The sequence below is a fragment of the Chiloscyllium punctatum genome, chromosome 4 (assembly GCF_047496795.1).
Source record: "Chiloscyllium punctatum isolate Juve2018m chromosome 4, sChiPun1.3, whole genome shotgun sequence".
Taxonomy (NCBI): Eukaryota; Metazoa; Chordata; class Chondrichthyes; order Orectolobiformes; family Hemiscylliidae; genus Chiloscyllium; species Chiloscyllium punctatum.
Window position 1 is genome coordinate 69341676 of NC_092742.1, and position 14623 is coordinate 69356298.

General features: G+C 41.2%; 1 protein-coding gene across 3 annotated transcripts in view; it reads right to left on the reverse strand.

Annotated features, from left to right (window-relative positions):
* Positions 1 to 6389: 6389 nt before the first annotated feature.
* nubpl (nucleotide binding protein-like) overlaps positions 6390 to 14623 on the reverse strand; it is a 29505-nt gene continuing 21271 nt past the window's right edge. For all 3 annotated transcript variants that reach the window (XM_072568973.1, XM_072568971.1, XM_072568972.1), the window contains 7 exons: positions 13567 to 13606; positions 13338 to 13428; positions 12636 to 12729; positions 10546 to 10631; positions 8778 to 8898; positions 8542 to 8624; positions 6390 to 6918 (listed from right to left, as the gene is read on the reverse strand). In XM_072568973.1, coding sequence (XP_072425074.1) covers positions 6838 to 6918; positions 8542 to 8624; positions 8778 to 8898; positions 10546 to 10631; positions 12636 to 12729; positions 13338 to 13428; positions 13567 to 13606 — 596 coding nt within the window. In that variant the 3' untranslated portion in view covers positions 6390 to 6837. The remainder of the gene's footprint in view (positions 6919 to 8541; positions 8625 to 8777; positions 8899 to 10545; positions 10632 to 12635; positions 12730 to 13337; positions 13429 to 13566; positions 13607 to 14623) is intronic.

Genomic DNA, 14623 nt, shown 5'->3' on the forward strand with positions numbered 1-14623 from the left:
ATTGGCCCCAAGGTCCCGTACTTCCCGCGGGAGCCTGTGCCCCACAACCTGAGCCGCCTCCGGAATTTTCATTTTGTTGCTTTTAGGGACATAAAAAGGAGGGCCCTGTATCGACTGCTGCTGCACACCGTCCACCTCTTCTCCCTCATCCACCGTCCGGACACGCCTTGGCGTGCCCATTTGCCACCGGGCGGTGGAGATCCCCAGTGGAGGGCTCTCTACGCGGGAGTCCTCCCCCTTTCTCTCGGGGATCTGGGGTGGAGGGTGCTGCACGCAGCAGTCCCCTGCAACCGCAGATTGCGGTGGTTCACGGACTCCCAGCCCAACTGCTTGTTCTGTGGCGCTGTGGAGTCCGTGGACCATGTATACATTGGGTGTGGGCGTTTGCACTCCCTTTTTGATTTCCTCAAAAACCTTCTCCTCTGTTTCTGGCTGCACTTCAGTCCCACGCTCCTGATCTTCGGGCACCCGGTACGGAGGAGGGAGGGCAGGTCCGAGGACCTCCTCGTGGGTCTGCTCCTGGGCCTGGCCAAACTGGCCATCAACAGGTCCAGGCAGCGGGCCGTGGAGGGGGTCGTTAGGGCCGACTGCCTGCCCCTCTTCCGGGGTTACATTAGAGCCCGGGTGTCCTTGGAGAAGGAGCACGCGGTGTCCACCGACACCCTGGAGTCGTTCAGGGAGAGGTGGGCGCCGCAGGGAGTGGAGTGCATCATTTCTCCCTCCAACTCTATTTTGATTTAGTCCCTACCCTCCCCTTCACTGTTTTGATCACACAGCATTGCCCTGTGGTTTGAAGGGCAGTGCTTGTCACTGGCCACTCGGGTGTTTTTCATATCTTCCTGGTGGTGGAAATTGAATAAAGATTTGTGCACTTTGTGTCTTTCACTGTGTCTCACACCTGCACACACACACCATGGGTGCTGGGGAAAAAAAAAATATAAACAGGAGTACACCATGGGTGCTGGGGAAAAAATAAGCACTACCGCACTTAGGCGGTAGTGTGGGGGTTAAAAAAAAAAATAAAAAAACAAAAAAAAAAAAACGGAGTCATAGCGAGCAGGGCAGCGGTAGACGTCCGGTACGTGGCCACCGCCATCCGACGCCTTAAAACGGCAGTGCTCGGACCCGACGTAGTGCACCAGTTGGAGGACGCTCAGGTGTGCGGTGGGATCCCGTCCGCGCTCACCCCGGCCCGGACGGAATTTCACATTGGCCCCAGGGTCCCGTACTTCCCGCGGGAGCCTGTGACCCACAACCTGAGCCGCCTCCGGAATTTTTGTTTTGTTCCTTTCAAAGATATAAAAAGGAGGGCCCTGTATCGACTGCTGCTGCACACCGTCCACCTCTTCTCCCTCATCCACCGTCCGGACACGCCTTGGCGTGCCCATTTGCCACCGGGCGGTGGAGATCCCCAGTGGAGGGCTCTCTACGCGGGAGTCCTCCCCCTTTCTCTCGGGGATCTGGGGTGGAGGGTGCTGCACGCAGCAGTCCCCTGCAACCGCAGATTGCGGTGGTTCACGGACTCCCAGCCCAACTGCTTGTTCTGTGGCGCCGTGGAGTCCGTGGACCATGTATATATTGGGTGTGGGCGTTTGCACTCCCTTTTTGATTTTCTTAAGAACCTTCTCCTCTGTTTCTGGCTGCACTTCAGTCCCACGCTCCTGGTCTTCGGGCACCTGGTACGGAGGAGGGAGGGCAGGTCCGAGGACCTCCTCGTGGGTCTGCTCCTGGGCCTGGCCAAACTGGCCATCAACAGGTCCAGGCAGCGGGCCGTGGAGGGGGTCGTTAGGGCCGACTGCCTGCCCCTCTTCCGGGGTTACGTTAGAGCCCGGGTGTCCTTGGAGAAGGAGCACGCGGTGTCCACCAACACCCTGGAGTCGTTCAGGGAGAGGTGGGCGCCGCAGGGAGTGGAGTGCATCATTTCTCCCTCCAACTCTATTTTGATTTAGTCCCTACCCTCCCCTTCACTGTTTTGCTCACACAGCATTGCCCTGTGGGCAGTGCTTGTCACTGGCCACTCGGGTGTCTTTCCTATCTTCCTGGTGGTGGAAATTGAATAAAGATTCGTGCACTTTGTGTCTTTTCACTGTGTCTCACACCTGCACACACACACCATGGGTGCAGGGGATAAAAATAAGCACTAAGAAAAAAAAAAGAAAAAATGAAAAAAAGAATGAGTGTGGCGGCCCGGGTGTCCTTGGAGAAGGAGCACGCGGGTGTCCACCGACACCCTGGAGTTGTGACTGGCCACTTGAGTGTTTCCTTCCCTTTGGAGACTGGATCATTTTGAAAAAAAGAAAAAAATAAAAAAAAATAAAAAAATAAAAAAGAAAAAAAACCGGAGTCATAGCGAGCAGGGCAGCGGTAGACGTCCGGTACGTGGCCACCGCCATCCGACGCCTTAAAACGGCAGTGCTCGGACCTGACGTAGTGCACCAGTTGGAGGACGCTCAGGTGTGCGGTGGGATCCCGTCCGCGCTCACCCCGGCCCGGACGGAATTTCACATTGGCCCCAGGGTCCCGTACTTCCCGCGGGAGCCTGTGCCCCACAACCTGAGCCGCCTCCGGAATTTTAATTTTGTTTCTTTTAAGGATATAAAAAGGAAGGCCCTGTATCGACTGCTGCTGCACACCGTCCACCTCTTCTCCCTCATCCACCGTCCGGACACGCCTTGGCGTGCCCATTTGCCACCGGGCGGTGGGGATCCCCAGTGGAGGGCTCTCTACGCGGGAGTCCTCCCTCTTTCTCTCGGGGATCTGGGGTGGAGGGTGCTGCACGCAGCAGTCCCCTGCAACCGCAGATTGCGGTGGTTCACGGACTCCCAGCCCAACTGCTTGTTCTGTGGCGCTGTGGAGTCCGTGGACCATGTATATATTGGGTGTGGGCGTTTGCACTCCCTTTTTGATTTTCTGAAAAACCTTCTCCTCTGCTTTTGGTTGCACTTCAGTCCCACGCTCCTGATCTTCGGGCACCCGGTACGGAGGAGGGAGGGCAGGTCCGAGGACCTCCTCGTGGGTCTGCTCCTGGGCCTGGCCAAGCTGGCCATCAACAGGTCCAGGCAGCGGGCCGTGGAGGGGGTCGTTAGGGCCGACTGCCTGCCCCTCTTCCGGGGTTACGTGAGAGCCCGGGTGTCCTTGGAGAAGGAGCACGCGGTGTCCACCGACACCCTGGAGTCGTTCAGGGAGAGGTGGGCGCCGCAGGGAGTGGAGTGCATCATTTCTCCCTCCAACTCTATTTTGATTTGGTCCCTACCCTCCCCTTCACTGTTTTGATCACACAGCATTGCCTGTTTTTGTGAACGGCAGTGCTTGCCACTGGCCAGTCGGTGTTTTCCTATCTTCCTGGTGGTGGAAATTGAATAAAGATTTGTGCACCTTGTCTCTCACTGTATCTTACACCTGCGCGCACACACACACACACACACACCATCGTGCTGGGGAAAAATAAGCACTACTGCAGTTAAGCACTAGTGTGGGGGTTTATTTAAAAGGGAAAAAAACAGGGAATTATCTAGCAATAACAGAGACATTGCTACCACTTTGACCTTTCCACCTTCAAAGCAAAGCGCCCTCAAAAGGTTATAAACTTAGCATAATCTTATTAGGATTTTAAAAAAAATTCTGTGCAACAAAATTCACACAAATATTGACAAGTTATTAAATTTCAGTTCCACTGAATACATGTTCAACACAGAATTACTGACACCATGTAATAATAAAAACCACCCACTCGTTTCTGAGAATTTGTACAAATTTAGCACAGGTCATTTCTTCCAATATCCACATACTGAAATCACATTTTGATTTGAAATTTAGGACAGTAGACATGACAGACTCCTAGCACAAGTTCAGGATTGAAACTTTCATTTTTTTGTTTTATGAATTTGTACTTCAAATAGAAAAAATGGCCACAGATTCATCCAGATAGAGCTGGTGACGTTAGCTGGCTGTGACAGAGTTAAGACATGCGTCTGCACATGCATGCACTGATCTCATCTTTCTCTGTGCACAGTGACCACGGTGCATGCACAGATTTTCCACTCTTACTGAATATGTTTTAGACACTTGGTCTAGTATCCCTCCTGGCTACTTACACCAATACTGTTTGTAGCAGGGGTGAAGTTAGAAGTGCTAGTTGGTCCTTTGCACAGTTTTGTTCCAGAAACACTCATTTTGTGACAGGCAGCTGCTTCTCCATAGCTGGACAGTGGCATCACACTGCAATACCAATATCGTTGTGTGCGCATACACTTGTTGCTCCACCTGGTGGTGACATTCTAAACAAATGCAGCCTATGTTAAAATCAAAAAGATCTCGTTGGTGCAGGGTGTTGCTTTGTGTGCTGATAGAATCAAGTAGTACCAAGGAGTCAAAAACAGTTATATATCCATATAATGGCAGGCGGCGGTAGTGATGGTGGTGGTGGGTTGGGAGAGGAAAAGAATGCAAAAATGTTTGTAAAGGGAATAAGTTTAATAAGTAAACTTAAACACTTCAATCAATGAAAACAAAAATCATAAAAACTTCACAATGTAAGTCAAATACTCAACAGCACAAATGTTTTACTGTAACATTTTGAATACAAGAGAGTACCATTTAGAAAGTCTTGACATACAACAGGTAACTTTCCAGACGGAGGGGGAAGCTCCAGGTTCAAATCACACTCCTGGATTTTATAGCGAACAAAGGTGCATTCAAAACAAGTTGAGAGTAAACTTCTATATGTTTTTTGCATTCATTTACAGGATGTGGTGTCATTGCCTTAGCTAGCATTTATTGCCCCATCCCCAACTGTCCAAAAGACAGTTAAGAGACAGTGACATTGCTCCAAGTCTGGAGTCATATATCGGCTACACAAAGTAAGGACAGGAGTCTCCCCAGAAGGACATTCATGAACTGGATGCGTTTTTCCTGACAATCAACAATGGTTTCACAATCATCATCATCAAGACTCTTAAATCCAGATTTTTATTGAATTCAAATTCCACCAGCTGCCATAGTAGCATGTGAACCAGGGTCCCCATGACATGGCAGACACTATATTAATAGCTTTGTGATAATAACACTAGGCTATCACCTCCCTTGCAAAATATGGCACTGGCAGGCACTAAGAGTCGGACTGATTTTTCAAACATATGATGGAAAGAAAATGCTCATCTCCACCATCAAGCTTCATACCTTCAGACCTACATGCATATTAAAGCATGTTGCCATAGCAACTCTGCCTCAAGGGGCCAATTGGGTGGACAGCAGTGTGAACCAGATCATTAATGACCAATGTTCCTTCCAAGCAGAGTAGCTCAGAGCATCAGTGCACACTGATTGGCACACTGATGAATTAACTTCTGGTTTCAGATATCATGGACGTGTGTGCACAATGGACCTCCCACGTCCATATATCAAAAAGAAATTAGATAAATCATTGTGCACTTAGATTCATCGTCAAAATATTTATGCTCGAGGGCTCTGTAAGACATTCTCAAGGGCTACTTTTTGATTTCAACAGCTCCTTTCTCATTCTCAATGAAATGATGCAATTACATCGAAACTTTGCTGTCTGTACTTGTTTGGAATAGTTTTAGGGTTTCCTTCTTTGGAAATATAGGAAAACACGAGTACCAAAAGATGTTTTACATAAATTTTGAATTTTTAAACTTAAATATACAAGTGATTTATTGATTATGATAAATATATCTTCCATACTGTTTTAAAAATCAGATTGTACACACATTGGGATCAACCCCTCTTGCCACATCATGCAAATATCCACTCCTTATTCTAGGACAGTCAAATGACGTTTTGTGAAATGACATTGATAATCAGAACCGCCCTCAGTTTGGTCGTAATATTTTTCTTGAATTACTTGATGTTATTGAGGATTTGTTCCCTTGATAGTTCAATAATGAGTGGCTTTGAGACATTTGGTGAGCTTTTAGTTTCAACTACCTGTGCCGTACCAATACGTATGACTTTAAAACATGACTATGAGCATTTTATAAAGAACTTCTGTTGAAAATTTGGATACTTGACCACAAGTAAATTTAAACTCTTAAAAATACACAAGATTTTGTGCTTTATAGCTGGATGAATATCAATGGTATGTTGAAGATCTCCTACTTTTGAAAACTTTCCAATGGATGCTCTTGATAAAAAATTCAGAAGCAGTCCCTTCACCCCTCAAACACACAGTTAGGTCTTGCCCCAATTGTTGATATTCAGGCCTGCTTTCCTCCCTAGTATTTCAGCTGAAAATGTGTTGCTGGACAAGCGCAGCAGGTCAGGCAGCATCCAGGGAACAGGAGAATCGACGTTTCGATTCCTGAAGAAGGGCTGATGCCCAAAACGTCGATTCTCCTGTTCCTTGGATGCTGCCTGACCTGCTGCGCTTTTCCAGCAACACATTTTCAGCTCTGATCTCCAGCATCTGCAGTCCTCACTTTTTCCCCTAGTATTTGAGGTCATTTTCCCCCATTTCTTCTTCCACCACCACAATCACCACCCCAGAACTCAGGCCCAACTCTTTCTCCTCCTTCTCCCCCCCCCCAAACACTGCCTTTCAAAATACAACCTCATATGGAGTGGCTTTTCCCTGTTTGATTGCCCTATTAATTTTGGACAAATTCCTCCACCGTTCCAAAGTATTCTCAGTGCTTCTCAGTATCTGGTTGTCTTGCATACTGTTGTATTGATACATAGAAGTTGATTGCAGTCAGTAAACACCTCTCATTTCACATGACAAAGAGCAGTTAGTTTTCTTGATGCCAAATATAAAATTAGATTTGTGTACAATCATATGTCATTATGTTTTCTTTAGGTTTTTTTTAACCTTTCCTAAACCTAAACTTTTCCACTGCTCACACAAGGAGGTGTTGGCAGTCTTTTTATCACCTCCGCAGCAAGTCTTAAGTAGGCCTTGGCCTGGAATACAAACAGAAAAGCCCACAATGGTAAGTTAATTGGTCGTGTTAGAAGTTTTTTTTAAGCACAGATGCATATACCTTGTTCAAACAGCAAAAATAAAGTGCAGATTTTACATCATATACAATAATAGTCTTTGCCTTGTAGCCTTACTAAAACTAAATTTCTTTGAAAATATTTGTTAGTTATCAGTTTTTTGCAGAAATACAGAAAAAAAGACAGACATGTTCTACAAAAACAGGTGTTTTAGTAAATTAAACTCTTATTAATTATGTTAATTGCAGAGAAAGTGATAATACTGTATCGGGCATTTTTGCACAGAGGAATAAACTGATACTCTACCGTATATCACTGCTCCTCTGTAAAATCTTTGGAGCATTCATGCTGTCCTAATTTTGCACATGTCTGACTATCCTTAAAGCTGGACATGATTCAATCTTATCCTCAAGACATAGCTGATTTAAATATAGCCTTACATTCATCCATATCTCTGTTCGGGTGAAAATGCTGCATTTTAAGTTATTGTCAGCATTACCATACTACGCCAGAACACACGGAAATATAACTTTTAAGATAAAACATGACTAATTCTGGCATGTTTAAAAGGTCATAAATGCTTTTGCAATAAAAACTTTTAAGTACTTTTAATAATTTTCTTCATTTTCACATTGCCTGGAAAAGATTCCTTAATTAGATCATTGTTACAGTAAAAAGTTGCAAGTACCTGTTGGATAAGGATTCTGTTCAAATCAGTGTTAGTCACTTAATTTGGACTACTTGATCATTGGATGAATACTACATTTAATGTTACCTCTCCTTTGTTAGTGCTCTAGAATATTTAGCAACTTTTAAAACTAAATTTTCATTATTTTCCTTTATTCCAGGTTTCATTACATAATGAAATAATGTTTCAGATAATATTTGCTTTTGGAGCTTATTGATTCACGAAAAGACTTGGCCATTCAGTGGCAAAAGAATATTTAACCATACCTCGTCTTAGAATCCTGTCCCTACCAGATGTAAAAACATTTTCTGAACCTATTTTGATTTGGTCATTAAATGGGAACAAATGTAAATTATTTAAAGCACTTCAACATATCTTGAAAGCTGAAAATTAATCCAATAAATTTGGAAAATTATAAGTGTATACAGTTCATCAATAAGGAAAATTCAAATCAAGTCTAATCCAAGCAATTGACAAGCAATCTTAGGTGCTTTAACTCATGAAGTTCAGAAACACAGGCCATCTGAAGTGATCCAAATGCTGACCTGACTGGTATGAATTAATTTAGCACAACAATTCCACCTGGAGCCTTCCTGGTTTGTGTAGCTCAGTATCATTGCAAGCCAGTGGGAAGCTTAAAAAGATCAAAGCTGTTCCTGTATTTTCTTATAATTTTCCACATTTATTGAATTAGCTTTCAGTTTAAGATACATTGAAGTGCATGAAATAATTATCATGTTCTCTCGGAAATTTAGACAAGTAATGTGTAAGAATATGTTAAAGCACAATGCAGTCAACAAAACATCAAATTATTTGTGGGCATCTCTTTGATCAAGAAGTATAAATGAAAAGTAACTATTCTGCCATTAGTTAAAAAACAAAATCAAAATATAATGTACCTCTGAACTGTCTGGATGAGATATAACAATTGGTTGGCCTTTATCAGATGTTTCCCTTATCTTTAAGTGTAATGGAATATCACCTATAAGACAGAAATCAGAGCAGTTTTTCTTGTTTTTGTGGCTTGCCTACAAAAATGAACCTGCAGACATAACAGTTACATTGCATCGATGCAACAAAAAAAATATGAACACTACATTTACACTGTCAATTTCTGTTCAATTTTGATTTCTACCTAGGACATCTAATGCAAGTTTTGCTGCCAACGCCCTTGCTCCATCAGCTCCAAAGATATGACTCTCATATTTGCACTTGGGACACTGGAAGACACTCATGTTTTGTACAATACCGAGAACCTATCAAAAGAAAGAATTGATTGGACAGAAATATTAAAAAATGTATTTCAAGCAAAAAAAAATTGTTTGAAGCACAGTTGGCAGTTTCTATGCATGATTTGACACTAGAAATAGGCATATGCTAATGAACTGTTAATCAGTGGTGAAAAGTACACTTTTAATCATGATAATAATAATTTCTCCAAAATTCGATCTTTGTGTACTTGACCACTCAGACTACATAGATCTCTATTCAAAGCAAATAGAGATTTCTGTTACACTTCCATGTGGATCTATTGTGTTTTCAATTCCACTTGGAATTAATCAAAATGCTTTGTCACAGTTTTCCAGTTGTATTCGAGGTAATATCCTTCTTGGGAGAGCCATTTCCTCTAATTAACAATTATTGTTACTGTGAACACCAAATGCTGCAGTTTAAAAATCCACAGTGAATTCAGATTTGCATTTTTTAAAAATGTCAGATTCTAAAGACATGTTACTTTATAGAGAATGCAACCACTGCCAATCAGGATAATAGAAAAAAACTATTTTGGGGTCAAGTTCAGCTGGGACCAATGGAATGATGGACTGACATATTTTTCTGTTGGGTGTTCACCAAGTATGGATAGAAGCCAAGACACCTAATATATTTACAAATGATGTAGATAGATTTTGGGAGACTGAAGATGTTAAGCAGCATTGAGAGAGAGCAGGAGGCAGAAGATCAGCCATCTCAGAGTTCCACAACATCTCACCATTCAGCCTCCTTGCATCTCTTTCGCAATTTATTTCCTCATCGTCACCTTCCATGTCATTTACATATCCATTGTATTTTGCCAACATGAACAATACAATTTATACCTCTGCTTTCTTGTAACCAGCCAAACCTCCATCCATACCAATATATTACCTTCTACACAATGAGCTTTTATTTTCTATAATTATTTTTGATGTAGCATTAAATACCTTTTAGAGATGAATAAGTTGACTGCACAATGTAAATACATGCTGCCAAGACATAAATATTGGCTCAAAGTAATCTTTAATACAATTAATCTCTTACTAGGGAATGCATAGTGAATTTAGTACAAAATGTTATACCAGTGATTAAAACAAAAGATTTCACTTACATAAGACTTTTCATGGAGAAAAGGCTAGGAAATGGCACAAGGAACATTGCTTATTCAGATAGAGCTAGTGCAGATACAAGGACCAAAATGGCCTCCTCATGTGCAGTAACAATTCTCACGATGAAGTAAGGACTGCAGATGCTGGAGGTCAACGACAAAAAAATGTGGTGCTGGAAAAGTACAGCCAGTCAGGCAGCAGGAGAGTTGACGTTTCGAGCATAAACTCTTCATCAGGAATGGGGAGTGGGGGTGCAAAGGGGGCTGAGACATAAATGGGAGGGGGTGTGGGGGAAGAAGAAAGATAGCTAGGAATGTGATAACTCAATTTGCATCAGAAAAAATTTTTCTTTCTAAACATTCAAGATGTAAACAAGTTATTGTTAAACTAGAGAAGATGCAAATTTCTGCTAGCCAACTCTGAATTCTTCAATTTTTTATTTGAAAACCACAGCATTGTTTGCAGCATGAGCAGATTACAATTTAGTCATATCCACATTTCATTTTAAATCAATACAAACAAGATACTATTTATACTTACAGGAACATTAACTTTACGAAACATTTCTGTTGCTCTTTGTGCATCCAACAAAGCAATGTCTTGGGGAGTAGAAACAATAACTGCACCTAAAAGGAAAGTGTCATAAATTCTAATTCCAGTACCATCGTTTGAGCTACGATAAAAGTATTTTTGCAAGCAAAGTCAATGTATTCCACATTATGCCAATGAAATACTTTTAAAATTAGCCCTTGCAATTAAACTGAAAATTATGGTTCATTTTGATTTATATTACTTTAAAAAAGTGATATGATACTGTACTTCACCTATTTTCTCCCAACCTTTATCTCACTCCCTTCTCCTGCACGTTCTATCTTTTGCATGACTCCCCCCTTTGCTACATATTCCCTTTTCCTCAATTCGTCCTCACTTTTTGGTATGCTTTATCTCCATTTCTACTTCATTTCCTTTACTTCTGCAACTTGTCTTCTTTCAAAAGAGAAGAGATTACAACTTCAAAACGGCATAAGGTGGTGGAAGGCATATGACATGTTGAATTCAACACAGAAAATTAATGAAATCATAAATTTTAAAATTTAAGCAGTTTTCTTGGAGGCATTTGTACAAAATTCTTAAAAGGCAGAAAAAAAAAATGACCCTGGGCTTTATAAATAGAAGTATAGATTATAAAATCCAGAACTTGCAAAGAAAACCCTCGCCTGAACACTGTAGTGAGAAGGACATGAATAGTTTGGACATGATACAGAAGTGATCACTAGATTGGTAACAAGGATAAGAATATATGGATAGACCAGAGAAGATGGGATTATTCTCCTGAGAACACAGTGGCTCAGGGGAGATAATATATTTAAAATCTTGAAGGAGTTAGACGGAGGAAATAGAGATAAATTATATTTAATGATAGAAAATCTGTTAATTTCAGGGGAAACCTATTTGTTCCTCTGGAAAGGTAATGGAAGAAACATCCCAACACTTATTCCCTGAGAAAACCATGTCTGCTAAGACTCCAAAGGCAACTGTGTGCAATTTGACCACGTGAACCAAACATTACAGCAGCAGAGTTTGGAACATGCTTCGCCTCGTCCCACTTGCCTTCAGGAATAATGACAAGAAAGTGAATTTTCTTCTTTTAAAAGAGAACCTCTACAGAAGGAAATCCATTTGTTCCTCCCCCCCCCCCACCCCCACCTCCTGCCTTTCCTGAACAGCTTGTGCATACGAGTGCAGTAGTGTGCGTAAATGCGTGGTGCGATTGTGTGTTTTAGGTTATTTGGAGGGATGAACATACTTACTTCCAAATAAGTGAACGTTAACCTGTTATTGCATCTTCATCGATTATGCTCAGTTGTGATAAATAAATAAATAATTGTATTTATTAAAGAAATTGGATTGATAGATCTTTTATTAACACCTGATGCAGAGAAGGTATTTATTTGAACATCTTGGTCACCAGGCAACACATTTTCATTTACGCTATGACCTGGGTGCAAGTGATGCTGAAAGTGTACTCCTCTAGCCACTTCCATAACAGTATTGAAGTCATTGATCAGAAGGAAAAATGTATGTCAATGACATATTATTCCCCTAAATGGGAGGACAGAGGTGCACATAGCTGGAGAAGTGGAGTGATCTCCTCCATAAATTGTCAGCATTTCATATTTTTCTGCCATGTGCAACACTAATTAATGTACAGGCCAAACCGGATTTCAACAGTACAATTTTGAAACTACTTTTGTTTCCTTTTGAGGTGACAATCAATCAATCATTATAATGTCAGGACTAGAATAATTTGAAACAAGTAGTATTGATTCTAACAATAAAAATGATTCATAAAGAATTTTCACACACCCACATTTCTCAAAATACTTTCTGAACTGAAATGGCAATCTCACTACAGAGCCAAAAAACAAAATAAAAAGTGCCCATAAACCACAATGGTTTCAGTGGCCCACAAACACATTCCAAATGCAATGGAGGATCTTGTTAAAATTTGGCTTCTAAATTAGTTGTGCAAAAAGGCCGAATGCCCAAGAAAGAAAATCACACCCAGGGGTCAGCTGACAGGATTAATTAGAAGGTTTGTACAAGGACATTAAACAACTAAAACCTACCTGAAATTGGAATGTTTTGAGAAATGGAAAGTTGCACATCTCCTGTGCCAGGAGGCATGTCTACCACAAGGTAATCTAGTTGACCCCAGTCAACCTATAGAACAGAAAACATTCATAGCAAGGTGAACAGACAACAGAGTCCTGTACATGTATCTTCAAATTATAAACTACAAATATTAGTGAAGTTAATAGCAAAGATAAAAAAAGGCATACTGGATTAAACAAAAAAGTTGTTGCTGAAAGCAAAACTCAAAAGCAATATTCATAAAAACTTACTTCTGCTTCAAAAAAGTCAAAGATTCAAATACTATCAGACCAGCCATGTCAACAGTTTGTGTTTATTTAACCACACTACAAAAATAATCACTCATTTCATGAACAGTCCATGGCTGGTTAAGCACACCAACATGCTATTCTATAACTAGTAACTACATTGTTAACATTGCAAACTCCTGATATCAGAGTATCAAGGCAACCCTTACAAAATATGGAAAGTAAAGAATAGATGATGACATTACAAAGTGTTTAAAACCAGTCAAAATAACAACAGTTTTGATTTAACTTTTCACTGGAAATATATTCAAATCAGTTATGTGAAAACATATTTAAAAAATACTTGTGGACTGTCATATAAATATAATTTATGTACCAATTATCTGTTCTTCAAAACAAAAAAAGGTCCATTAGGATGGTTTTCCTCACCTGTCTCAATAGCCTTTCGATTGCTGACATCACCATGAGACCCCTCCAAACAACTGGTGCTCCTTCCTCTACTAAAAATCCCATTGACATGCTACAAAAAGGATGGGCAAACAACAGGACAGGGTGAAAGATCATTTAATGAGTGTCATCAGATAACATTTTGTTACAGATGTATTTAATTGAAAATTTTCAAAGAAAACTGGGATGCTATTGAATTGAAAATACTTACCAGACAATCCCGAAGTTAACCAAGGGTCTCATCAAGTTGCCTTTGAGAAAAAACGTTTTCATTTTAAAATTATTCTTACAAAATATTTGCAAACAACACCTTAAATCCCATATTGGCTTCTGTCAAAGCCATTCCACAAATAAAAGAATGTAGTCAGGACCTGCTGGAAAATGGGATTAGAATAGTTAGGTGGTTGTTTTTGTCTAGTGCACACTCTATGTCTGACAGGCCTGTTTTCTGCTCTACAGACCTCTGACGAAGAACGAGGAAAAGGAGTAGGCAATTCAGCTCCTCAATACAACTATGGCTGATCTAATCCTGGCCTTAAATCCACTTTCCTGACTGCTATTTGTAACACTTCAACCTATTAGTAATTAAATGTTTGTCTATCTCCTCAAATTTACTCTATGTCCCAGAATCCACTGCACTCTTGGGTAGTAAATTCCACAAACGTATGATCCTTTGAGAGAAATCATTTCTCATCTACATTTTAAATCTGCTACCCTTCTGCTAAAACTAAGACTTCTCATTCTGGATTGCCTCACAAGAGGAAACCTCCTTTCTTTGTCAATCTGCTTTAACCTCTTGCATATCTCAATTAAATCACCTCTCATTCGTTTAAACTGCTCAAACTCTCTTCATAAGACCAATCTCTAACCTGTACAATCAACTTAGTAAATCGCTTCTGATCTGCCCCCAATGCAACTTCATCATTCAAGTAAGGGGATCAAAACTGCATGTGAAACTTCAGGTGCAACCTCACTAATAACTTGCACAGTTGTAGCAACACTTGCCTACTTTTATAATATACTCCTTCTGTCTTCCTTACTACCTGCAGTAATTGCATAAATGGCAGAAAATTATGTAGGAGGACAACCAGAACTCTGCACCGAAGCACTCCACAGCTTCTCTCCATTTAGATTATTAGATGCTTTCCTATTCATCCGAACAAAAAGGAAAATCTCACACATCCATGTTGAAGTCCATTGACTAACTTTTGGCCCATTCTCCTAACTGATACATATCCATTTATAAATTTCTTATCTCTTCAATGAGA